This window comes from Neopsephotus bourkii, unplaced genomic scaffold, assembly GCF_033783945.1.
Source record: "Neopsephotus bourkii isolate Nb327-2 ecotype Australia unplaced genomic scaffold, CSIRO-AGI_Nbou_v1 NB_940, whole genome shotgun sequence".
NCBI lineage: Eukaryota > Metazoa > Chordata > Aves > Psittaciformes > Psittacidae > Neopsephotus > Neopsephotus bourkii.
The window spans coordinates 212,610-236,818 of NW_026901434.1; the positions used below are offsets into that span (position 1 = coordinate 212,610).

The following is a 24,209-nucleotide window of genomic DNA, read 5'->3' on the forward strand; positions in this document are numbered from 1 at the left end:
TGTCCGCATCATCCTGCCCTCCCGCACCGTCCTGCCCTCCGCACTGTCCTGCTCTGTTCTCATCATCCTGCCCTCCCGCACCGTCCTGCCCTGCCCGCTCCATCCTGTTCTGTCCGCATCACCCTGACCTCCCGCACCGTCCTGCCCTGCCCGCTCCATCCTGCTCTGTCCGCATCACCCTGCCCTCCCGCACCGTCCTGCTCTGCCCGCATCACCCTGCCCTCCCGCACCGTCCTGCCCTGCCCGCTCCATCCTGTTCTGTCCGCATCACCCTGCCCTCCCGCACCGTCCTGCCCTGCCCGCTCCATCCTGCTCTGCCCGCATTATCCTGCCCTGCCTGCACCGTCCTGCCCTGCCCGCTCCATCCTGCTCTGCCCGCATTATCCTGCCCTGCCTGCACCGTCCTGCCCACACTGCCATGCGGATCCCCACCCTGCTGCCCCGCTCGGGCCGTGCACCCAGGGTCTCCCCACACCTCCCCTCACCTCACGGCCCCTGACCCGGGCAGCCGGAGCCCCGGGGAGCGCCTGGGCAGAGGCCCACGGCCCCCGCCAAGCCCTGGCCGCTGATGGCGGCTGCTGGCCCGCGTCAGCAGTGGCTGCGGATCTCATCATGGGGGAGGCTGCCCCGGGGGACCCCGCGGGGGCTGGAGCTGGCTCTGCCGCGCAGACAGAACCCGTCCGGCAGCGGCATGGCCGGGACAGCGCTGCCCCTCTGCCTGCTCCTCACTGCTGCCCTGCAGGGCGACCTGACCCAGGGGCCCGGCGCCCGCCCTGGCCCCCTGCTCCTGCGGCTGTGGCGGCTGGAGGAGCAGGTGGGTGCCGGGATGGGGGGCAGGCACAACCCGGCCTGTCCGGGGGGCACGCAGCGCTCTGAGGAAGGCCGGGCCGAGCACTGCACGGGGCTGTGGGTTCACCCCACCTCACCCCACTCCTTTGCAGTTTCAGCGGCTCCAGGAGGTGACACTGAGCCATCTCCAGAGCATCGCCGGCAACTACAACATTTCCTACAACATCGACGGACGCTTCAGGGCACTGGCGGAGCAAGCAGAGGCAGCCACCACTGCCCGGGCTGCCCTGGGGGCAGAGCTGGCCCGCCTGGCCGCTGCCGGCCGGCGGCTGCACCGCAGACTGAAGCGGCTGGAGGGAACAGTGGGTGCCCTGAGCCCACCGCACCGCCTGCTCACCCAGCCGCTGGGTGCACCGGTGGAGGCCGGCACCAAGACACACAGCCCGCTTGATGCTGCCCGGAGCTGGGGCAGCCAGCGGGAGCCACATGGCCGGGTGGCCCCCAGCACCCCCAGCCCTCGGCGCCGGAAGGTGAAGAAGTGGCAGCACCGCCGGCCTCAGGAACGGCACTGGCTGCCGGCTGCCGCTGGGCATGATGGAGCAACCAGGGAGGATGCAGAGCCCGCTCACAACGCAGCCCTCGGAGCCCAAGCAGTGGCACTGGTGCTCTCCACTGTGACCATGGTCCCCCAGGAGCAGCCTCCAGCCCCCCAGCAGCCAGGAGAGGGTAGGTACAGGCTCCGCACCCCGGCACCCACCCCCCCAGCCTGCCGCACCGGTGCTGTCCTGCTCTTCCCCAACACCTCTGCCGAGCATGCAGCCATCCTGGGGCCGGGGCCACGCCGGGGGCTGCGGGCGCTGTCGCTCTGTGCCTGGGTGGCCACCCCAGCCCCCTGCCTCGGTGCTCTCCTCTCCTACACCACTGAGGACGGCGGCAGCGAGCTGGCCGTGCGTGGCTGTGGCAGGGACCTCCCCGGCTCCACGCAGTTTGTCATCGGGGACGGGCAGCTTCGGGAGCTACCGGTGACGCCGCTCCTGGATGGTGAATGGCACCACCTCTGCCTCATCTGGTCCTCTGCCCAGGGCCAGTACCGCTTTTATCTGGACAGACGGCTGCTGGCTGCTGGCTCCGGCTTCCAGCAGGGGTATGAGGTTCCTGCCGGTGGCTCACTGATGCTGGGGGGGCAGCAGAACCACCCCGGCAGGGACTTCAGCACCTCGGCAGCTTTTGTGGGTCACCTGGCTGGCGTTGCACTCTGGAGCCGGGCTCTCCTGCCCGGAGAGGTGGCCAGCATGGCGACCGGCCAGGGGCTGCCCCACGGCCCGCTCCTTACCCTGGCTGATGCCTCCCTGCGGGATGGCGTGCAGAGGGTGGCGTGCCCCTGCCTCCAGCACTGCCTGCGATGAGCCCAGCAGCGGGAACGGTGCCGGCTCCCAGCGGTATCACGGCTGGCTCACGCTGCCGATGCCAGCATGAGCTGCATCCTCCCAAGGTGATGTGACACGCTGTAGAGAGCATCTCAGCACTGGGACCACCAGAGGTGGGGACAAGGAAAAGGTAGTGGTGAGACGCAGTCCTGGTGCTGGAAAGTCATTAGCTCCTGCCCGCAGAGGATGTACCACCCCATCATTTCTATTAAAGTGCTCTGAGCAGGGAAGAAACCTGATTTCTGGTCTTGCTCTTCACTGTAACGCTTGGTGCCACTTACGGCCAGACAGATCTGCTTCGCGCAGGCAGCTGGATCGCCAGGCTGGGTCACACAGGGGTGTCCCCTGCTCATCCCCTGCCTCTGCCAGCACCTGTCACTGAGTCAGACCCACGGGGAAGTTGTAGCACGGAAAAGCCTGTGACTGGGATGAGCCAGAGGTGCTGGAGTGTGTGCGGGTTGTTCGTGTGCCTGGCCCCGTGCGAGGGGCTCCTCGTGTGGAGCATCGCTTTGGGCCGGGCTGGGGCCTCGGGTGAAGCACACAGAACGCTCCCAGGTGGCTGCCTTGCAGCACACTCTGCCCGGAGACTGGGGGCAGCTCCGGCCCCAGCCCCTCTACACGTCCCGGGGCTTGTGGCAGGGCCTTGCTGCTCAGATACGGGTGTGCGTGGGCCCCGCGTGGGGCAAAGCCTCATTGCGGCCCTGCAGCCTTCCGGGCCTCCGCTGTCCCGCCCGCGGCAGCCCCAGCGCGGCAAGACCGGGCCAGTAGCGGCTACGGACCGGGAGTGAGGCCAGGGCGCGAGGTCGACGGGACTACAACACCCATAGTGCAGCGGGGCAGGGCAGCGCCCGCCGGCCGCCGTAGCGCTCACGTGAGGGCGGTGGCCCGGCGGTCACATGACTGGCCGGTGAGGCCAGGCCCGGCGGAGGTGTGTGCTGCTGTCGCCCTGCATGGCCAACGTCGCTAAGAAAGTGTCCTGGTCCGGCCGCGACCGCGATGAGGACGACTACGATGAGGACGGGCGAGCGGGAGAGACCACCCCGCTGCTCAACGGCACCGGCCCCGGCGCGGCGGCGGGTAGCCGGCAGGTGCGTACCGGCACCGGGAAGGGGGTGCCAGGGCACCGGGAGGGATCTGCTCCATCCCTGGCCTCCCCGCGCTGAGACGCCGCCGGAGGCGGGCTGGGCCTGAGGACTGGGGTCGTGAATGCGTCCTCCTCCCCCATAGCATTTAACTATGTTCGGGGCTGGGCTGGACCTGCAGGTGGGGAGCCGCGGGGTGCCGGGGCTCTGCGCCCAGAGCAGCCCTCGGGGGAGGTCGGGGCTCCTCCCTGCTCCTCCGAGCCGGGGAGAGCGGAACCTTGCAGAGCCCGATGTGGGGGGGAACCGGGGCTGGAGCACTGGGGCCTCAGGTCATTCCTGCGGGAAAAACTGAGCGTGCAACTGACTCACTGCCCGGCAGCGGGGCAGTTCCCGCTGGAGCCGACTCCCATCATGAGATGCCAGTTCCCAGTGATACTGGTGCCCTACCAGGGCCCTGCTGCAGCGGGGCTGACCTGCCCCCTACCCACTCCTCAGCCATGGATGCAGGTGGTCCCTGGCCTGCCTGCTGGGGCTGCCACCTTCATCTGTACTAATAATGCCATTCCTTTGGAGACTATGTTGCCTGGCACACTGGTGCTGCCCAAGCCAACAGGTTGGGCTCAAACACAAGAGCATCTAATGCTGGTGTGGTGATGGGCATCGTGCAGGATGTGCAGAACTACATTGGCAAACAGCAGGTCAAGGTTGGGCTATGTTGCAGAGGGAAGCCAGTTTCTTCTTGCAGGTTAATTTTGGGTAATGAACTGAAGAGAAACTTCCCTGCAGTGTACCCAGAGGCAGTTACTCTGCCTGGCAGTCTCTCCTCCACATGTGGTGTGGTTAACTGAAGCACACTGTGGCTCTGGCCACGGCACTTGGTGCCTGTTATAGAGCAAAACTGTGGTTGAGTAGCTGTGCTGAGTGAGGGCCATGGCCTGGGTGGGATGTTGTGTCAGATCCATGGGGTGCTTCTGTGTCAGTTCCAGGTGACAGAGGGGCAGGTGATGTCCTCGAACTTCCTATGAAGAGTTTGGTGGGAGACTTGAGGTCTGAGACAGGGAGCAGTGCCAGCCTTTGGCAGCTGTTAGCAGGGACAGCTTGCTGAGCATGATTCTGTCCTGCCCTTCTGGGCAAGTCAGAACAGCAGGCTAATTAGGGTTCGTTAGGCTGGAAGTGCCTTGCGTGGCATTGTGGGAGAGAGTGATGGCAGCTGGAGGAGTCGCCTGCGCCGCTGCACTGCTCTGGTGTGAAAGTGCAGATAAACTCCCTGGCCAGTACAAGCCCCCGTGTATGTACAGCACGGGTTGCCTTTGAAGACCACATGGTGAGTTCTGCAAGTCTGAAGGGATTAACCAGACCTCGTGGCTGCGGATCAGTTGGGAAAGGGCTTTTCTAGTGGCTTAGAAGAGATGCCTGAGCCCCTCTACAGCAGGGGTGGTGGAGACCCAACGCTGTGATCTGATTTATCATCGCTGAGTCCCTTCACTGTGCGGATAGCTGAGGTCCCAGCTGGTGACAAGGTGCTACGTGCCAAAGGAGGAGAGTGAATACCTTGCTGGAGCTCTGAGCCCACAGCTGTCCTGACCACACGTGCCCTTAACAGTGGCACTGACCTGGCAGTGGTGGTTGGGTTGTTACCATAGCGCTGGGATTGCTTTTTGGTGTAGGGCAGCTGCTTCTCTCTCATACCATCCCTTTGACCTTGATGCCATTTTAGATTGAAGCAGGAAGGCAGGACAGATTTGGCAGAGAAACGGAGACTGAAGCTGTTCAACTCACGGGAGGCTTAAACTTGGGTTGCGGCAATGCAATAAAAATGTCCCCAGTGGAGCTTCCTCCCTTTCTCTTTGCAACAGCTGTGCTTGGTTAATAGAAATGAAACTGACCTTAGAGTGACAAAAGGAAACAGTCTCTGGGTGACTGCTGCGAGAGACTGAGAACAAGCACTTGTGGGTGGGAGGTGAGGAAGGGCTGGATAAATGTGCCCATGACCATGAATGGAGGCTGCAGGCTGTGTCTGAGGTCGTCTCTGGTTTTGTGGCCAGCTGGGTGCTGCTTCAGAGCTGACAGAGCCTTTGTCCTCTCACCAGGACTTTCTAGTGCCTCAAGTATATCAAGAAGTGAGAAGTTGCCAGTACATTTGAGCACTGTGCCTGCCGTGGGCTGCCCCCTTCCCATGCTCTTGAGCTGAGTGTGTGAGTTCTTAGGCTGAAAACCGGAAAATTATAGTGGGAACAGCCAATTTCCATCATGAGGCATTTTCCTAAAAAGAATGCTTCCCTTTTGCTACTCATCAAAGATATGCTCCGTGTTTGTGCTAAAATGCCTTGACTTTGGGATTGGTATAATGCCCCTGCTCCAGAGGGTGTCTGGAACAGGGGGGTCACCATAATGTGACCAGGCTGCTGCTGAGCAGCCTGTCCTTGTTAACCCCCAAGTGTTTATTCTACATAAACCGTTGTCCTGTTTTCTTGTAACTTCACAGAACAGGCTGCAGAATGCAGCCCCTGTGGCTGTGAGGCAGTGCCGGAGGGCTGTGCTTGCTGCAATCACAATGTCTTGATAGGGAGGAGGGAGAAAAGAGAAGTCTGGGTGAGCGCTGGCTACTGCGGGATGGACTGCAGGTTGCATGTTCCCTGGGTACCGGCAAAGAGGCTGCCTGTCCCTGCCTGCCCGCTGCCAGGAGCTGGAGTCCCTGGAAAGCCATTGTCCTTGGAGCTTTCCCAAGAAGAGGGGATTTAGCAAGTCCATTCCTTTGGCTGGGTGTATCATCCGGGACTGCAGCAGTGCTTTAACCTTGCACTGCTTTGCTGCGCATGGATCAAGGTGCCTGGAGAAAGGCAGAGGGGTCAGGATAATAACAGCATCTCCCAGCCTGGTGCAGGTGAGAGGCAAGGAGCGACTGTGCCCAGGAGTGACAGCAGGAAGCTGGAGACAAAGTCATAACCAAGTGGTGACAGCACAGGGAGAGCATGGATGCTTTCTCCCCCCTTATGGGCCTTGAGGTGAGGAGCCTTGTTCTCTCCTGGTGTGGTGCATTTGGGGATGATGACTATGTTGGTTTGGAGCCCATCACAGCTGTGGTTGTGTCAGAGGAGGGGGATTCCAAAACCCCAGCAGCTCATCCCCCATGCACTGCCATAGCCGTCAGTGAGCCACCCAGTGACACAGCCTTGCAGCCTGGAGCCATTCCTCCCACCCAGGCAGGTACCAGGGGCTCAGAGCAGGCCGAGAGGGCTCTGGGGCTGGAAATCCTCTTCCTTCCCTCTCACTGCTTCTGCAATGGCACTGTGGGCTCCTGGTGCGGTCTGTGCCGTGCTTTATCTCACTGGTCACAGAAAGCCACATGCTTCCAGTTCGTTAGTGAGCAGGACAGTGATAAGGGGCAGTGTATGGGGGAGGGGTATCTTCACACCAGCGGTGGTCACTGGGAGTGGGGGTTGTCCTGGTTTATCCCTGTGGAAATGGTCTGTGGAGCAGGGTCAGGCGCTCCCTATTTATGGTTCTTCAGAACAGTGTTTGAGAGGCACTGCTGGGTCACTGTGTGCACAGCCTGGGTTATTACTGCAGCACTTGAGCCTTGACTGAAGTCATTCTACTCGTCAAAAACAGGGATTGCTCTTTGACTGCTCTGCTTGGAGGCAAAATGCTGCTGTGGCATCATGTATGGCAGCGTGGCTTCTTATCACCTCTGCCAAATGGGGATGCTGGCAGCAATGCTGCTGTCTCCCATCCTGACCTGCAAAGCTCTGGGCTGCTGCTGCTGTCTGTATTCACTGCTGCTGTTGCCTGACCTTGGAGATAATCCTTCTGGGGCATGGGTGGTTGAGACCTCCCAGATTGTTTTTCCTGTTGAGATTGATCCTGAATTTGCTTTTGCCGACCTCAGAGTGGCGCTGGACTGGATGGCAGCGTAATGAAGGGGGAAGAAGCCTCCGGAGGTCTCCAGCCCCGGTCCTGCTAAGAGCTGATCCCTTAGATCAGGTCACCCAGGACCACGTGTGGTGGAGATGTGTGTCTCCAAGGACAGACTCTGTACCCTCTCTGGCCCCAGATTCAGTGTGTCACCATCTTTTGTCTCCAATGTCTGTCAGAAGTTCCCTTCCTGCAGCTTGTCCTCTGCTGCTTTGTGCCCCATCAATACAAAGCTTGGAAGAAGGTCTGTCTCTGTCTTCGTAACCTCTTGTTAGGCATCCAGAAATGGCAAGATAATCTCCCTGAGAATCACCAGTTTCTCTTCATCCATCTTACTGGGTGCTCCAGCCCCTGACTGTCTTTCTGGACTCACTCCTGTGCCTTTCTTGTCCCAGGGATCCCAAACTGGCTGCCAAGTCCCAGGTGTGGTATCGCAGGTGCCAAGTGGAGGCATTGGGATCCCTTCCCCACACCTCCTGCCTGTGGTCTTTCACCACCCGGGAGGCAGTTGACCACCTCCTCTGCAGGTTTGTGCCACTGGCTCCTATTCAACTGCTCCACCAGTTTGCTGCAGGACTTCTTCAGCAGATCTGCTTGCTAACCAATGGGGTACATCCATCCCAGTGCAGGGCTTTGTATTCACCCCTGTTGAACTTCAGGGGCTTCACTGCAGCCTGGTGAGCTCCCTCTGAGGAGCAGCCTTGCCACCAGCATTCCAATTGCCCTGCTGACAAAGATGTTAAGCAGTTTGGGTCCAGATCAGGGCTCCAGACATCCCTTTGCTGAGCTTGAAATAGGTAAAGAATTAGCTTTACCACCCAAACGGGATGAGTGCTGATGGCTGGGTGCTGCTGCTGTTTTGTGTGCTGCTGCTGGAGGCAGGCTCGCTGGCCCCAGAGCCTCTCCTGGGACGGGAGAGCTGTTAACTCCTCTGTGCCCTCTGCCTTTTGGCAGCAGTGTGTGTTGTTATGTGGAGATAATTGCACTACGGTCACACCAACATCATGAGTGCCCAAGGCCAGCGGCTGTCTTGGCCTGAGTTTGGAAAACATCTGAAGGAGGGTAGTGCTGTCCATGTGCCCTGTGAGCTGATGAGCCGTGCACAAATAACCTCTGTCTTGGCTCCTGGCTGCTTGAATCCCTCCTGTTCATCTTCTGAAAGTCAGGAGCTGATGCAAGTAGCTTTTTCCTGCCCTCCCAGCATGTGATTGCCCCGTGCTGGGCAAGACAGGAGCCAGCTCTGCTCACAGTGACAGAGGGATGCCAGGACTTGAGGGGGCATATTAAAAACACGATGCTTGTGTTTTTGGAAGCTCAGGTTCAACTGAAGTTCCTTTGCTCCTTTCCCTTCATCTGTGCTTGGGTCCTACTGCTGCCTAATCTGTTGGAAGTGGAGCTGCAGTGCCCTCCTGGCCTCTTGCTCCATAGGGAAGGGGTGGGGATATGGGGGTGTCACCAGTTCATCCACGTCTGGTCTTTTTGTGGACCCTCTGGCTAGCAGAAGAATTTCCCTGAAGGACTGGTGCTGTCTGAGGGCTTGGTGCTGAGGTCTGAGCCCAGGCGTGAGCATGAGTGACCCCTTCCATCTTGTTACCTTTATCTTGCCCTGTACATGTGTCACTTAAGGGAGCCTTAAATCTTTGTTCTTCCTGAAGCTGGGTGCAGGTGGGTTCCCTTGGCAGGTCTCAGTTTTGTCCCAGCCAGGGTTTCAGGGTGAGGACCATGTCCTTCCCACCTCCCTAGGGCAGTGGGATCCCAGTTGGGACCTCTGCTGCCACCAGAGCAGCTGGGCACCAGCACGCACTGAAACAGGCAGCTCCTGACTCTCTAAGTTCCCATCCACATCTCCCAAGGAGGTGGCAGCCTTCAGGGTGCCCAGCTCACAGTAGTCTGCTCTGTTTGCTGGAGTAAAGGTCCACCTGGATCCTTTCCATGGTGGTTGTGGAGCCATTGCAGACCAGAAACAAAGTCCAGGCTGGTCTTCCCAAACCAGTGTTCAAAAGTGGTCGTGTGGAGCACTTTGTGCTCAGCCCCTCCTATGGGCTCAGGCTGCTGGGGACAAAACAGCACCGAAGAGGGTCTGAGGAGCTGAGGTAAAACCCGCCTGCAGGTCAGGGGGTGAATGGGAATGTGGAGCAGACAGAGAAATGGAAAAATAGGTCAGGCTGCAAACACAAAGGGATATTCTTCATCTGCAGTGACGTGCATGGATCCTGGCTGCTCTGGCCTTCATGCTCCAGATGGGATTGGTGGGGGATTAAAGCAGCAGGGGCTCTATCTGGGATCTGTGAGCTTGCTGGTACAGAGGGACCGACATGGCAAGAGCCTGCTGCTGCTCACCATCCTGCTTTTATTCTCCAGTCCTTAAGCCAGGCAGCTGGGAGGGGTGAGTCCAGAGGGGAAGATGTGATTGTTGAGAAATGGTGTTTGGGCTGTGCTCAGTGATGGTGCTGCTTGCACCCTTGTGCACCCTGGTGTTTCACAACAGCAGAGGGGTGATGGCAGCCTGCTGCTTCTGCTGAGTCCCTCACAGCACTGCCCCACTGGAGCCTGGCTCCTTGCAGCCCAAGCCCTTGCCTGCATTGGCCAGATGAGAAGTGCCCCAAAGAGTTCGAAAACTCCTATGTGATGCAGTTGTGCTGCCAGTAACCAGCCCAAGTGGTCACCAGTGAAAGGGGAACCTGCTCCCTGGGGGAGATGCAAATGCTTCTTCCCATCACCGTGCTGGGAAGGCACTGGTGCTGCTGCATGGGAGCAGTGTGCCCTGCTTCCTCCTGTGTGCATCAGCTGGCAGCCAGCCCAGCCATCGCTTCAGTCCTGGCTGCTCAGGGGGAGATGGTGTGCTCATTTCCCTGGCTGGGAACTGCTCCCATGGAGCGGATGGCAGAGCCAAATGTGCCCTTGGCCATCCCTTACTGCTGTCTGGGTGCGTGAGCTGAGGGTGGCCCCAGCGCATCTTTGTGCGCTTGTGACTTTGGAGATGGAGCTTTCTGCTCAGGGGGTCTGTCCCTGCCCTGCTCCAGGGGGGTGTGGAGCGTGCTGCTCGGCACAGGTTTGCTGGGGTACCCCACTCGTTGCCCAGACTCTGTTGGTGACTCTCGCCAGCTCTCAGGGCTGCCAGTCCCAAGCGAGCTGCTGCTGTCTGGCACTTCCCTGGTGAGCCGGCTCTGGCAGCCAGCAGGCTGGAGCAGCTCGCCCAAACCCTGGCAGGCTGCTGCTGCTCTTATACTCTTCTGGGGTCCCACCTCCTCAGTGTGCCCTCCAAGAGGAGTCCTCTGCAGGTGCTGCACCTCTGGGGCTCTGCTGGTGGCAGGCAGAGCTCAGCAAGGGGAGCTGAGCACGGGCACCCGTGTGCCTGCTCCTTCCTCCTGCCAGGGCTGGCAGCACACTGAGGAATTGACCCCTCTTTCCTTTCTCCCCTTAGCTCACTCCTTCCTCCTTCCTGCGCATTGGGCAGCTGAGCAATGTGGACCTCAACGAGGATGTCCATGAGCTGGTGAGTGGCATAGAAAGGGGCCCGTTGTTACCAAGCCCCCTTCCCTTCTTCCACTGGCAGCACTTATATTCCCCTTGTCACATCCCACTTATTCCACGAGGGCTCCAGTGCTTCCTTCTGGGCTGGGTGACTGTCATAGCATTGGCAGCTCCCTGCTGCTCTGCCCTCTGCCTTAACCCTTGCTGCTTCCCCTTATCTGAGGAAAGCTGGCCCAAGGACAGCATCTCTTTGGGTAGCAGCGCAAGGGGCACAGGCAGGTCTAATGGGAAGGGATTTCTTCCTTGTTGACATGATTGCTCCTTAAAGCTGCTTCTCCTGCTGCCCAGCTCAGAGCAAAGTGTGACAGCAGCTGGGGGGAGATGTCTCAGCCCTGGGGACAGGGTTAGTGATAGAGGGGGCATCTTGTATAAACACTCAGATTTCAACTTATCCCCCCTTCCACCTTCATACATGAAAAGCTTTTCTTCCCCGGATGCTCCTGCTTCAGCTCCAGAGCTGTAGGAAGATCAAATAAGAAGACTTTTGCTAAATATTTCTTGTGGAATGCTTAAATGGGAAGGAACATGCCTTAATCCAGTCCCTCGGAGGACAGGCTGGGCCTGCTTTGGCCATAGCTGCAATGCAAGGCCAGGGAAGGGTGCGGGGTGCCACTGCCCCAGGGGCGTCTCCAGCATCCTCAGTAAATGCCCTCATTTGGAGCTGGGAACAGCTTGCACAGTCAAAGGTGTTTGGGAATCAGAATTTGGTTTCTGCCCAAACCCATGGTTTGAAATAGCTGCTTGAAATAGCTCCTTGCTTTCGGCTGAAGGAATTCCCTGCCGAGGTGAAGGGTTGCCCTCCTCTGGGGTGTGGAGCTGCTCAGAGGCAGTGCTGGATCAGCATGGCAGTGTGGTACCTGGCTGGGCAATCCCTCCGTCTGCTCATGGGGAAGAGTCCCTGCTGAGGGTGGATGAGGGTGTACACCTCACAGCCTGTTCCAGCTGCCTTAAATCCCATACATTCACCAGCTGGTGGAAAATCATCCCAGATCCCAGCCTGCCAGCAGCTTGCGCTCTGCAGTCCTCCTGCCTCTCCTGAGCATGGAAACTAGTGTTAAACCAGCAGTTATGTGCCAGAGGGGAGGGCTGGGCTGGGACCTGGCTGTCCGGACTTACGCATCATATCCCGCAGGAGACAGAGCTCCCTCGGCAGCATCCCAACGAGATCCCCCACAACGAGAAGCTCCTGTCGCTCAAGTATGAGGTAAGTGCCCTCTGGGATGCAGTGGATGAGGTACGTGGATGAAGTACATGGATGAGGGCTGTGGCTGCCCAGCTGAGGGGTTTCAGTGGAGAAGCAGCTGGTTTGAGGGAGGAAAGGACATGAGGGTGTGGAGGGGCAGGGCTGAGGGCCTGAAGGCAGCCCTCCCCAGCACAAGTGTCTGTTCCCCTGTGCTAGAGAGTAACAGCATTTCCCTTTCCTGATGTAGAGCTTGGACTATGACAACAGTGAAAATCAGCTGTTCCTGGAGGAGGAGAGGAGGATAAACCACACAGTGAGTTTTGCCCACTGACCCTGCGGCTGGGATAGCCCAGGAAGCTGTTCCCCCTTCCTGGCTCCTGGGGAGCTTCTCCATGCCAGAGGAGCTTGTGCTCAGAGCAGTGCTTGAGCCAGGGTGGGTTTAAAAATAGGCCAACTTGTGACAAGCCTTAAAACCTCAGGAGCCAAGACCCAGCACAGGATGGTTCAGATGGGAGCTAGCCTGCATGCACAGGGTAGCCAATGGCATGGGGTAGGTCCCTGAGCAGAGGGACTTCTGGAGCAGCATGAAACATCTGCCCTGGGGGCTTTGGGAGTCTTGCTGCAGCAAGAAGCCAAACAGGAGGGACCTGACAGAGGCAGACAAGCTGGAGAAGCAGGCTGCTGTTGGGGATCCCACAGAGGGTGCCCCCACTGCCAGGCTTTGCAATCCTGGGTGAGCCAGCGTTGGCTTTCCAGCTCCTAGGAGAGCTGCCAGGCTTGGAGCTGTGCTGGGGAAGGTGGTCGGGTGGGTTGGGGTCCCCCTGTTGCTGGCAGGGCAGCGCCCAGGCTGGGCAGCAGTGGGCTCTGATGGCTCTGTGCCCACAGGCTTTCCGGACAGTGGAGATCAAGCGCTGGGTCATCTGTGCCATGATCGGCATCCTCACCGGCCTCGTTGCCTGCTTCATTGACATTGTGGTGGAGAACCTGGCTGGGCTGAAGTACCGGGTGGTGAAGGGCAGTATCCTCCCATGGAGCCATAGCCATCAGCCAGCTGGGGCTGCAGGATCTGTGCTCCTGGTGCCTGCAAGAAGGGTGCTGGGGAAGAGGACAGCACTTCCTTGCCTGGGTTTGGTGGCACAGACCCTGCCGCCCAAAGTGCTGCCGTGTGCCTGGCTGCTCTGCAGAGCTGAGCTGTGCCTGGGCACTGCTGTAACAGGGGAGACTCCTTGCAGCAGCCCTGAGTGCACAGGATCTGCTGTGCTGGCACAGCCCGAGGAGCATTTTTGCTCGCATTCTCATGATGGGAGGGATGGTACCCAACCAACACTGGTCTTTCCTTGAGCTGCTTCCACAGACATCGATAAGTTCACAGAGAAAGGGGGCCTGTCTTTCTCCCTGCTACTCTGGGCCACCCTGAACGCCAGTGTGGTGATGGTGGGCTCTGTGATCGTTGCTTTCATAGAGGTAAGAGTTTGGGGCCAGTCTGGTTTGGTGTATCCTTGTGCTTCCTGCCCCAGTTCTTTACATGGGGAAGCAAGATCGTTTCTCCAGAAAACATACAAATTCATGTAATAGCAAATGTATTTCTGCCAGATTGGCTCTTGGTAGCCCTGAGTGTTGGCTCTATCTGGGCTGTGGGGTTTCTCTGTGGTTGTCAGACTGACAGTGCTGAGCCAGGAGCCTGGGGCAGAGGGTGTGCTCCAGAGACTGGGGCCAGCTATGGCTGGGAGTAGGCAGTGGTTTCCTACAGGCCACTCGGAGTCAGCAGTAAGCTTTGTGGCTTTGCCCTTGCTCTCTCTGGCCACCAAGTGTGAGCCTTCTGCAGCGCTGGGCCCTTGGCCATGGCACAGTGATGGGAACACCCTAGTGTCCCCCCAAAAAACCCAGCCAGATCCTTCTCCCTGTCACATTTGCCCTTAGGGGCAATGGGTGCCCCTCTGAAGCCCACCTCCAGAGGCTGTAGATAGTCTTTGGCCTCATCTCTGAGCCTCCCTGAGGTTGTGCTTGGTGTGCCCTGTGCCAAGAGACAGGGTTAAGGTGGCCAGTGTGTCCCCATGCTGTATGTGGCAGGCACTTATGCTCTCCATGCTCCCCACAGCCTGTCGCAGCCGGCAGCGGCATTCCCCAGATCAAATGCTATCTCAATGGTGTGAAGATCCCGCACGTTGTCCGCCTCAAGGTAGGAAGCAGGAGGTGGTGGGATGTGTGCCTTCTGCTCTTGGGGGTGGTCCTGCTGCGCTGAGGCAGCTCCTGGCTTCCTTGCTGCACTGCTCAGCTCCATAGCTGTTCCCCCCAGTGCTGGGTGGTTAAACCTCCTGCCTTGGGATGAGCCAGGATCCCCTGGCTTTGGGAAGAGCAGCTTCGTGTTGCTTTTTGCTTTGTCCGAGAAGGAAGTTGGCCAAACCCCATTGCCACAAGAGGGGGCTGAGAGTCACAACCTCCCTGGGGTCACTGCCTCCTGTGGCTGGCTGGGTCTGTATCCCCCATGGCTGCCATGGTCGTGTGTGCTGTGCCGTGCTGTGCTGAGCCTGTCGTCTCTGTTTTGCAGACCCTGGTGATCAAAGTCTGTGGAGTCATCCTCTCGGTGGTCGGCGGCCTGGCTGTTGGGAAGGTGATGTGCACAAAGCGGTCTCTGGCACGCTGCTGCCATGTTGTCACCCAGTGCTGGCGCACAGGATGCAGCTCATTGCCAGCCCTATGCTAGGGGCCCTGCAATGACTTCCTGGGTTTGTTCCCTGGTCTGCTGGCCAAGGTGAAACCCTGGTGTGTGTGGTGCCACCAAGCCAGGCTGTGTGTGGCTGGGCTGAGGGCAGAAGAGCAGTAGTCCACATCTATCAGTAGTTGCCCCTGCAAATGTTAGATAGGGAAGACCTGGGTGCGCTGCTGGAGCCTTTCTAGTTTGCTGGGATTGAAGGCAAGCAAGGGAAGTTCTTGCCTCCTGGGCTGGAGGGAGCGCTGGTGAGAACAGGAGGTGGCCACAGGAGCCCCTTCACAGAATGAGGATTTAAGGGAGCAAAATGGCAAGGTCTGTATTTCCTGGAGGCAGATCCTCCTGCCAGCTTCTTCAGGGTTGCAATCCAGTGAGCAGCATTCATTCATCCCTGACTGTCCTTGGGGTTCTTCCTTATCCAATCTGACTCTGCTTTACTGCCCACAGGAAGGACCCATGATTCACTCTGGAGCAGTGATTGCTGCCGGGATCTCCCAGGGGAGATCCACATCTTTAAAGCGAGACTTCAAGGTTGGTGTTGAGGGCCAAGGGGCTGTGCTGCAGGTGCCCCTCCTGTGCCCAAACTAGGCTGTTCCTTGGGCTCATGCTGGTGGCTTGGATCATATATGGCCTACACTGTGTCTCCACTAAAGTAATTCCCGTGGCCAGCCCTAAACCTGGCTTTGCTTTGGTGTTTTAGATCTTTGAATACTTCCGCAGAGACACAGAGAAGAGGGACTTTGTCTCAGCTGGAGCTGCTGCTGGTGTCTCGGCTGCGTTTGGTGCCCCCGTGGGTACGTGTGTTGGCTCTCTGACACCGACACTGCCTGCATGTGCATCTCATCAGGAGGTGGCTCCCACTTGTACAGAGACAGCTGCTGGGATCTGCCTATGGCACTGCAGGAGCCCTCCCACAACATGCCCAGCTCCACAGCAAACTGTCCGGCCCTGCCACAGCTCTTAAGAGGAGGTGTGGGGTCATCTGTCTCGGATCCCAGATGTTGCTTCCCTGGGATGGAGGAGGGCAGTGGAGGGTACTGCCCCATCACTGATGGCTTGGTGGGCTTCTGGTCCCTTCACTGGAGCCTGTGAGCTCTGGGACTGTATGGGGCACATGGGCTGGGATGAATTTAGGTGCCTCAGCTGGTGCTGTGGGTTAGGGGTCTGAGGCATGTGCTGCTTGTGAAGGTGTTTGTGTCTTGCCTCTGCAGGCGGTGTCCTCTTCAGCTTGGAAGAAGGGGCTTCCTTCTGGAACCAGTTCTTGACGTGGAGAATTGTAAGTGCTGAAAAGCAGAAGCAGTAAATTGAGGGCTGCAGTGTGAGGCATTGCCTTTTCCCCACTCCCTGCAGTCCCAGCCTCCTACCACCCCTATCCCACCAGGCAGCCATGTGTAACACATCCCAGGAACAGCATCCCATTCCCCTTCTGTGCCCTGGTCCTCAGCTTGAATTTGGTCCTGGCTTAGTTCCATCTTGCTGCCAATCCCTTCCCAAGGGACCTCCTTGGGCTGTGCCCCAGGGCAATGGAGAGGTAACGGGAGTAAGCCCCTGGTTGGTGTAAGCTGCCCAAAGTGCTGCCACAGGGAGCGTGGCCTCTTGGCCCCCACTGTGGTACCAAGTTCTTCCTAAGGGCCTTGGAGGGGCAGTTTGGGGAAAGGGGGGGTGGGCACATGGTGAGGGAGTGGGGCTGGGGGTGTCTGGCAGTGACTGTGGGCTGCATCTCCTTCCAGTTCTTTGCCTCCATGATCTCCACGTTCACTCTGAACTCTGTCCTGAGTGTTTACCACGGCAATGCCTGGGATCTCTCCAGCCCTGGGCTCATCAACTTTGGCAGGTTTGATAATGAGGTACGGCACAGATGTTCCCATGTAGGGCTCTGCTGTGGGGGTTAGAAGCAGCCCACAGCAGCCTGGGGCTGTCTTAAAGCATCACCCAGAGGCTGAGGCAGGCTCTGCCCTCATTAGGGCCAGAGCCCAGCTCCCCCAACCCTTTCCTGCAGCCATGGCTGGGTCTGTGGGTGGTGTGGAGTGCCCAGGGGAGGCTTTGGGGCAGCTCTGGGAGCTGCAGGCCTGTTGTGTCCCAGCAGTGACCAGCTGCAGACGGGTCAGAAGACCTGAAATCCATTTCTTGCTTGCAGAAAATGGGATACACAATCCAGGAAATTCCTATCTTCATCTTTATGGGAGTGGTTGGTAAGAGAGTGCTGCTCTTTCAATTTGATTAGTCTGAATAATTTCCTCTGTTCTTTGTCTGAGTCTAAAAAGCTTTGGGATAGAGTTTCCCAGGGAGAATGGGAAATGCATTAAACTTTGGAGCATAGGCTGCCTGTGGGGCTTACATGGGGGTAAGAGCTGGATCCTGGCCCAAGCTTTACTCTTGGAGCAAAGGCAGGCCCTTTAATCCATATACTGCAGAGTCACTGAGGTTAGTGCATTGCAGTCGTGGGCAGCCCTTGGCTTTCCAACTGCCCTTACCCCTGTGGAGTTGGCCTGTCCCTTGCCTGCCTAGTGCCAGTGCTGTGACACCGGCCCCAGCCACCCTGCTGCTGCTGTGGGGCTCCTCTGGGTGTCAGGTCCTGCCTGTCTGCAGGGACAGTGTCCACGTGTCCCAGTGCTGCCATCACACTGGAGGGGTTGTTGGTGTCCCCCTGAGGTTTGCAGGTTCCTTGTGTCCTGGGCAGCCATAGGAGAGCCTGGGACTCGTGTACTGAGCTTTTGCTTCTTCATTTGCAGGTGGGATCCTTGGGGCCCTGTTCAATGCCCTCAATTACTGGTTAACGATGTTCCGGATCAGGTAAGAGCTCCCAGGTAACTGAGGTGATTGATGTGTGTTGGCTGGCACCTTCTGTGAGCCCTCAAAATGGCATTTCCAGCCAGAGCAAGGCCGTTATCTCACACTTAGCCAATAGCAGCCCTGGAAGCTGGGGGGCAAAGATGGCATGTGCCTCTTGCTACCTGCTGTCAAGGCTGTGACCCACAGCTTCCCACTGTTGCTCTGACCTTGTCTAGGTATGGAGCTTCAGTGACTTGAGGACCCAAAGAGGTGCAAACACTGAGCATACACACTTCTGAGAGTAGCGAGAGAGCTGCTAAAGCCATTCAAGCCCAGTCTGGTGCAGCCAATACTTGTCACCAGCTTTTCAAACATGAGGACTGGCCTCATGGCCTCAGGGAGGGATGACCTGTGGATTGGTGAGGGGCCTGCAGCAGCTTCCAGTGCTTTGCTCTTCTTGGCCTTTCTAGGCTGCAGCTTTCTGGGCTTGGCTCTGCACTGTCCCCATGGCCAAACAACACCAAGCTTCCCATAGGATGTGTGCCCAGCTCTGGGCAGGGAAGACAGGCAGGTCTGTTATGGCTGGCTGGGCAGAGCTGCTGGCCTCCCAGCTCAGTCCCCATGACTGCTTCACCAGAGGACAGAGCACAGGGCAGCCTGGCAGGGTCTGGGAAGGGAGCAGCCTCTCCATATGCCTGATGTAGGGTGCCAAGCCAGGCTGTGGGTGATCCTGTTGGCACCCCTGAGTGCCAGCCTTACTCCTCTGCTCCCTTTGCAGGTACATCCACCGGCCCTGCCTCCAGGTGGTTGAGGCCATGCTGGTGGCAGCAGTGACAGCAACTGTGGGGTTTGTCATGATTTACTGCTCGAGAGACTGCCAGCCCATCCAGGGGAGCACAGTGGCATACCCACTGCAGGTAGGAGATGCTGGAGAATGGCTCCGCAGTGTGGGGGGCACCCTGAGCCTGGTCTGAAGCTGGGGCTGAGCAGGGAGACAAGACCCTGCTGAGGTCTGTGGCACTGGACCTCACAGTGAGTGCTCTCAGTGGCAGGCAGAGCTGCAGAGCAAAGTGTGGTCTTGCTGTGCTTCTGCACAGCACTGCCTCCTCGCTAGCACACGTCCCCCTGAGCCTGCAGCCTCGGCAGCCTGGATCTGCCACTTCTAACTCTGTCTGCTTCCCCCTTCAGCTTTTCTGTGCTGATGGAGAGTACAACTCTATGGCCACTGCCTTCTTCAACACACCTGAGAAGAGTGTTGTGAACCTCTTCCATGATGCACCAGGTCTGTGCGTCTGGTGAGCAGGTCCTTGAATGCGAGCAGAATCGGGGTGGGCTTGTTTGAGGTGGCTGACCTGCTTCCTGGGTGCTTGTGAGACAAGGCAGGGGTTAATCAGCACAGCCCCATGAGGGCAGGATGGGATCCAGCAAAGCACTGTGCCCATTGCTTTCCTGCAGTGGTGGAAGGAGGAGGGATGGATGCTGAACTGGCGGCACCTGTGAGCTCAGCCAAAGGGCCATGGTCTTTGGAGCCTGTGGATGAGGACCTGGTTTTGTTGCATGTTTCCAAGCTGTTGCTTTTGAGTTGCGTGGGAGCATGTCTGACCCTCAGTGCTGTCTGAGCTCTGTCCCAGAAACGTCCCTGGCTGTTTTCTCCATTAGCAAGGCCTCTTGCCCCAGAATGACTTTACCTTCTGGGCAGGCTGCAGAGGTGGATCTTGAGGTTTTGCCTTGCTTGAGAAATGCAGTTCGGCTCCCAGGTTCCAGCTCCTGTTTCCCTTGGACCTAGTGTTGTGACAGCGTGCCCTCTGCCTGCTGATCCGAGTTTCATGCCCAGCTGCACGTGGACAGGGAGCAGACAGCTCCACCTTTCTAAATCCTCAGCCCAGAGAGTGCGGCTTGGCCATCTGAAGCTATGTGATGACCGTCCTGTGTCTTGGGGCTGCTTCCTGCAGTGCTGGGCCCTCCCTGGCTCAGGGCTTTGGTTTCTTGACCTCCCTGTGAAGGAGAGGTTGCAGAGTACTCGTTTAAACCAGACTGAGCTGCTCAGCAATCCTAAAACAGCCGCTGGCTGAGTCCTGAGGTCTCCCTGTGATGGCACAGCCTGTGCCGAGGGGCAGCTTGGGGCTGGTGGAAGCAGCCATGGGAGCTGTGGGACGCGACGGGTTTTGCAAGACCAACCCTGCTGAGTTCATCCCAGGGCTGGCAGCAGGACCCCTGCCAGCTCCCCAGCACCTCTGTCCTCCAGCACTGGCTTTCCCTGGGGGCTTTGGAGTTCATCACCGTGCCTTGTGGGAGGCTGGGAACCACGGGGCTGGGAGGGAATGGGTCATCCCGGGTCACAAGATGAAGGGAAGGCATGTGCTGGATTCAGTGGGATGGGATGGCTTGGGACGGCACTGGCTGGTTGGCAGGGCCTTTGAGGGAACAGAAATAACTTAAAGAGCCAGTTTGAAAGGCTCGTGCTGCTGGGAGTATGTTGTGGGGCTGCTGCTGTCTGTTCTGTGGCTGTAGTCCATCGTGCTGCATGACCAGCACTAACTCCATTCTCTCTCCACCTCAGGTTCCTACAACCCCATGACACTGGGCATGTTCACACTGATGTATTTCTTCCTGGCCTGCTGGACCTATGGCCTCACGGTGTCCGCGGGGGTCTTTATCCCCTCCCTGCTGATCGGAGCTGCCTGGGGAAGGCTCTTTGGCATCTCCCTGTCCTACCTGACCAAAGGCTCGGTGAGTGGCTGGTGCGAAGGGATGCTGGGCAGTGGAAGCCATGGCACCCAGCCTTCCTCCCTTGCCTCTGGGCAAGAGGCATGCTCAGGCAGCATGGAGCTGGCTGAGAGCTTGGCACAGCAGTCTGGAATGGGATGCCTTCCTGAGCTGAGTCTGGGCTTTCCCATGTCCCAGTGGGGCCCTGCCAGCTGCTCGGTCATGCAGGCAGCCTCAGGCATTCCTCCCCACTTCTTGGAGGGAGGGTGGGGGCCAGGGCACTGCTCACTATCTCTGAGTGCCCTGGAGCCAGCAACTGACTCAGCCTCTTCTCCCTCCCGTGCTCAGATCTGGGCTGACCCTGGGAAATACGCCCTGATGGGAGCTGCTGCACAGCTGGGTGAGTGCCTGCTCCAGTTGGGGTGAAGGTGGCATGGGAAGAGGTGGTCCCTCCTTCCCCAGCTGAAGCCCAGCCTTGCTGTCAGCTTCCCAGCTACCCTGCCAAGCACAGGCAGCACTGGGGCGCAAGTGAGGTCTGGGCTTGTCCAGAGCACCCCTGTCTGTGTTGGCAATCCTGGATCGCCATGCAGAGACTTGGGCACCTTTGGTGTTCTGCTGTACCATCACCCCATGTTTCTCTGCTTTCCTGAACTCCCAAACCCCTTGGGTGTCTCCTGCAGGTGGGATAGTGCGAATGACGCTGAGTCTCACAGTCATCATGATGGAGGCAACAGGCAATGTCACCTATGGCTTCCCCATCATGCTGGTGCTGATGACAGCAAAGATTGTGGGAGACTACTTCGTGGAGGTGAGACCTGGTGTGCTCGCCAGGGTCAGGTTTGGTGGTGCTGGGGGCCAAGGACAAGTGGTGTCCTCTCTCCGAGGACAGCTGCCATACTCCTTGGCATCTCAGCAGGCTTTTCCTAATGGCTGGGCTCTCATTGCAGGGGCTCTATGACATGCACATCCAGCTGCAGAGCGTGCCCTTCCTGCACTGGGAGGCCCCGGTGACGTCCCACTCCCTCACAGCAAGGTAGGTGCCTGGGGGATGCTGCCAGTCCTGGGGCAGTGGCTTTTGGACCACACTGTTGGCCCAAGCTGGCAGTAGAGGTGGTGACGCACTTTGGTCACTGCTGTGTGGTGCCACCAGCCCCGCTCCTTCCCTAGTAGGGAGTGTGGCCGGCGGTGCATTCCCTCCCAGTGTCCCTGGCAGGCTCTGGGGACAGGGGAGGCATCAGGGCTGCAGAGGCCTGTGTGTGGGAGCGGGGGGATATTTGGGACGTGCTGCATGTTTCACACTGAGCCATCCCTGCAGGGAGGTCATGAGCGCTCCTGTCACCTGCCTGCGGAGGATCGAGCGGGTGGGCACGGTTGTGGACATCCTCAGCGACACCTCCTCCAACCACAATGGCTTCCCGGTGGTGGAGAGCAACTCTGGCACCACGCAGGTGAGGCAGGAGCCGCTGGTGAGAGCTAGCCATGGAATGGGACCTTTGCCTTTGCCCCATCCCCTGTCTCATGTGCTGTGCTCTGTCACAGGTGGCAGGACTGCGGGGTCTGATCCTACGTTCCCAGCTCATCGTTCTGCTGAAGCACAAGGTGGGTGATGCTGTGTGGCGGCCATTGGAGCTGTGTCTGAGCCCTGGTGCCCCTGTTCTGCCTGTCTTGCTAAACCAGAGCTGGCGGATGGTCCCTGTCACCAGCCTCAGCTTACCTGAGGAGAGGGTGGGGGCTTCCATGCTGTGCTGGGGTTACCCCAGCGTCTTCCTGCACCCCACTGGGCTCACAAGCCCTTGAGTGAATGGGAAACAGTTCTTCTGCAGATGGTCCATCTGCCCCATGTTCCTGCCCTCTTCCCTCCCTCCCCTGTACATTGCCTGGTGCCTGTTGGTGCTGCAGGATGGTCCCAAACAGTCTCTTTCCTCCCCAGGTTTTTGTGGAAAGGGCCAACCTCAGCCTGGTGCAGCGGCGGCTGAAGCTGAAGGATTTCCGGGATGCCTACCCGCGCTTTCCCCCCATCCAGTCCATCCACGTGTCCCAAGATGAGCGCGAGTGCATGATCGACCTCAGCGAGTTCATGAACCCCTCACCCTACACTGTGCCCCAGGTAATGGACAGGGACCCCTGGGGGGTCCATCCTGGGGGCATGGGTGGGTGATGGCTGCTGGCTGGGGATGCCACAGCCCATGTGTCCCCTCTGACATGCAGGAGGCGTCTCTGCCACGGGTGTTCAAGCTCTTCCGAGCCCTGGGCCTACGGCACTTAGTGGTCGTGAACAATCGCAATGAGGTGAGTCCTGCTCGCTGGCTATGGGCAGCTGGGGCTCGTCCCCGAGCTCTGCCTGACAGCGTGGGGCTGTACCATATCCCTGTCCCTGCAGGTGGTGGGCATGGTCACCCGCAAGGACCTCGCCAGGTACCGGCTGGGCAAGGAAGGCTTGGAGGAGCTCTCGCTGGCACAGACGTGATGTGGGGTGGCTCTGCCCAGCGGAGGGAGACTCACCCCGGCCCCTTGGAGCTGGGGCCCCCTTTTGCGGGAGGCAGGGAGAGGCCTGGGCCGGCCTGTGCAGGCATTGTGGTGCCTGGAGCACCGGCACGGCTGCGGTGCCCCGGCTCTCCTGCCTATTGCTGCCTTCCCACGTCTACTGCCTCCTCTTCTCACCCTTTCCTCTGCTTCCCTGAGGGGTTGAAACGCACCCTTGGCTCCATTAGCTGCTGGCATAGGCTTTCCCTGAGGGTTGGGTGAAGGCTGGAGCATGCCAGGGGAGTGGAAATGTCCTGAGCTGGGCATCACCCTCTGCCACAGCACATGGCCTCCATTGCCTCGCCTACCCAGCCCAGGCTGTCTGGGACCTAGCCCTGCCCTGGCCCCTGCCACAGGGTCTGTGTGGGGAGCAGGGGGCCGTGGTGGGATCCCTCCTGCTTCCAGGGCTGTGTCCTGATGCCCCATGCTGCTGCTGGCGGGTTTGAGCTGAGCCATGGGACAGGTGCTTGTGTCTCTGCCCTGCTCAACTGTGCAATAAAAGGGGCTCCTGTTGTTCAGAGCTGCTCCCTTTTGCTGTTTTTTGAATCCCTTGGCCAAACTCTGACTCCAGCACACACGCTGGGGAGATACTCCTGGGATATGGGTAGGGATGGGTAGGGGAGAGCTGCCTGCTCTGGGGCACCCTGTGCCACTCTGCCACTCCTGCCCTCCTCCCACTACTGCTGCTGCCTCTCGCCTCTGCCCATGCTGGGGTCCAGAAGCACCCCTGCATGTGTTTCCAGTCCTTTCCAGTAGCCTGGGACAGACTAGGCACCCCAAAGCCCACCACCAGCCCTGGATCTGGCCAGGGGCTGGAAGCACTCCCTTGGGTGCCGAGGAGGGCTCCAGCCCTGGCACCTCAGCTCCCCTATCTCCCACCATTGTACTCCTCACCTTGGCATTGCACCCTGCATCCTCCTCACTCGGGCAAAGGCAACTTGGTGCCTGGAGGGGCTTTCGACTGTGGGATACTGTGCTGAAATAAAGCCTGTTTGTACTTTTACTGTGCTGCTGCCTGGCTCTTGCTTCCATTCCTCCAATGCCACTTTCTGGCCTTAGCACCATGGCTGTTGGTGGACCCCTGGGGTTGAGCCAAGCCCCATCCCCACTGCTGGTGCTGGGAGGGCACAAGTCAGGGGGCTGCATGCTGGGGGGCTGCAGGGGGTGATGCCAGTGTCCCCCATCTTCATCAGCCCTTGGCAGGGCTGAGTGCTCACGGCAGGGGGTGGCTGCCCCTTCCCGGGGGCTTCTCCTTTCATGGCCAACAAAGAGCTGCCACAAAGCAGGGAATGCCTCGGCTGGGCCCTGGTAACAGCCAGGTCTGGCGGTGGGGGCTGTGAGGAAGGGCAGGCTGCCCTCCCAGCACCGGGAAATGGCCCTGCTCTCCATGTGGGTCTGGTTCCCCAGCACGGCCATGGGGCAGGGGAGCCCTAGGGTGCAGTTGGTCCCTATGGCAGTGATGGGTCCCAGCTGGGTGCTTTGTGAAGCCCCGCATTGCCCTTTGCCCCGGTGCAGCCGAGATAAGGGACTGGGATGCACTGACTTGGGCTGCAGAGTAAACACGGGCT

At 59.0% G+C, this 24,209-nt stretch overlaps 2 protein-coding genes across 2 annotated transcripts; both read left to right on the forward strand.

Annotated features, from left to right (window-relative positions):
• Window positions 1–446: 446 nt before the first annotated feature.
• Window positions 447–2,696, forward strand: PTX4 (pentraxin 4). Its single transcript, XM_061358307.1, has 2 exons — window positions 447–814; window positions 942–2,696. The coding sequence occupies exons 1-2, from the start codon at window positions 569–571 to the stop codon at window positions 2,193–2,195; spliced, it is 1,500 nt and encodes a 499-aa protein (XP_061214291.1). The 5' UTR covers window positions 447–568; the 3' UTR covers window positions 2,196–2,696.
• Window positions 2,697–3,077: 381 nt separating this feature from the next.
• CLCN7 (chloride voltage-gated channel 7) lies at window positions 3,078–23,644 on the forward strand. Its single transcript, XM_061358175.1, has 25 exons — window positions 3,078–3,304; window positions 10,638–10,709; window positions 11,880–11,951; window positions 12,178–12,243; window positions 12,816–12,948; window positions 13,285–13,394; window positions 14,029–14,109; window positions 14,479–14,541; window positions 15,088–15,171; window positions 15,341–15,434; window positions 15,852–15,916; window positions 16,371–16,487; window positions 16,778–16,832; window positions 17,373–17,433; window positions 18,191–18,329; window positions 18,601–18,694; window positions 19,973–20,142; window positions 20,467–20,518; window positions 20,799–20,926; window positions 21,066–21,151; window positions 21,434–21,566; window positions 21,658–21,717; window positions 22,049–22,225; window positions 22,327–22,407; window positions 22,499–23,644. Exons 1-25 carry the CDS (start codon window positions 3,167–3,169, stop codon window positions 22,583–22,585), a joined length of 2,418 nt encoding a protein of 805 aa, XP_061214159.1. The 5' UTR covers window positions 3,078–3,166; the 3' UTR covers window positions 22,586–23,644.
• Window positions 23,645–24,209: the final 565 nt, after the last annotated feature.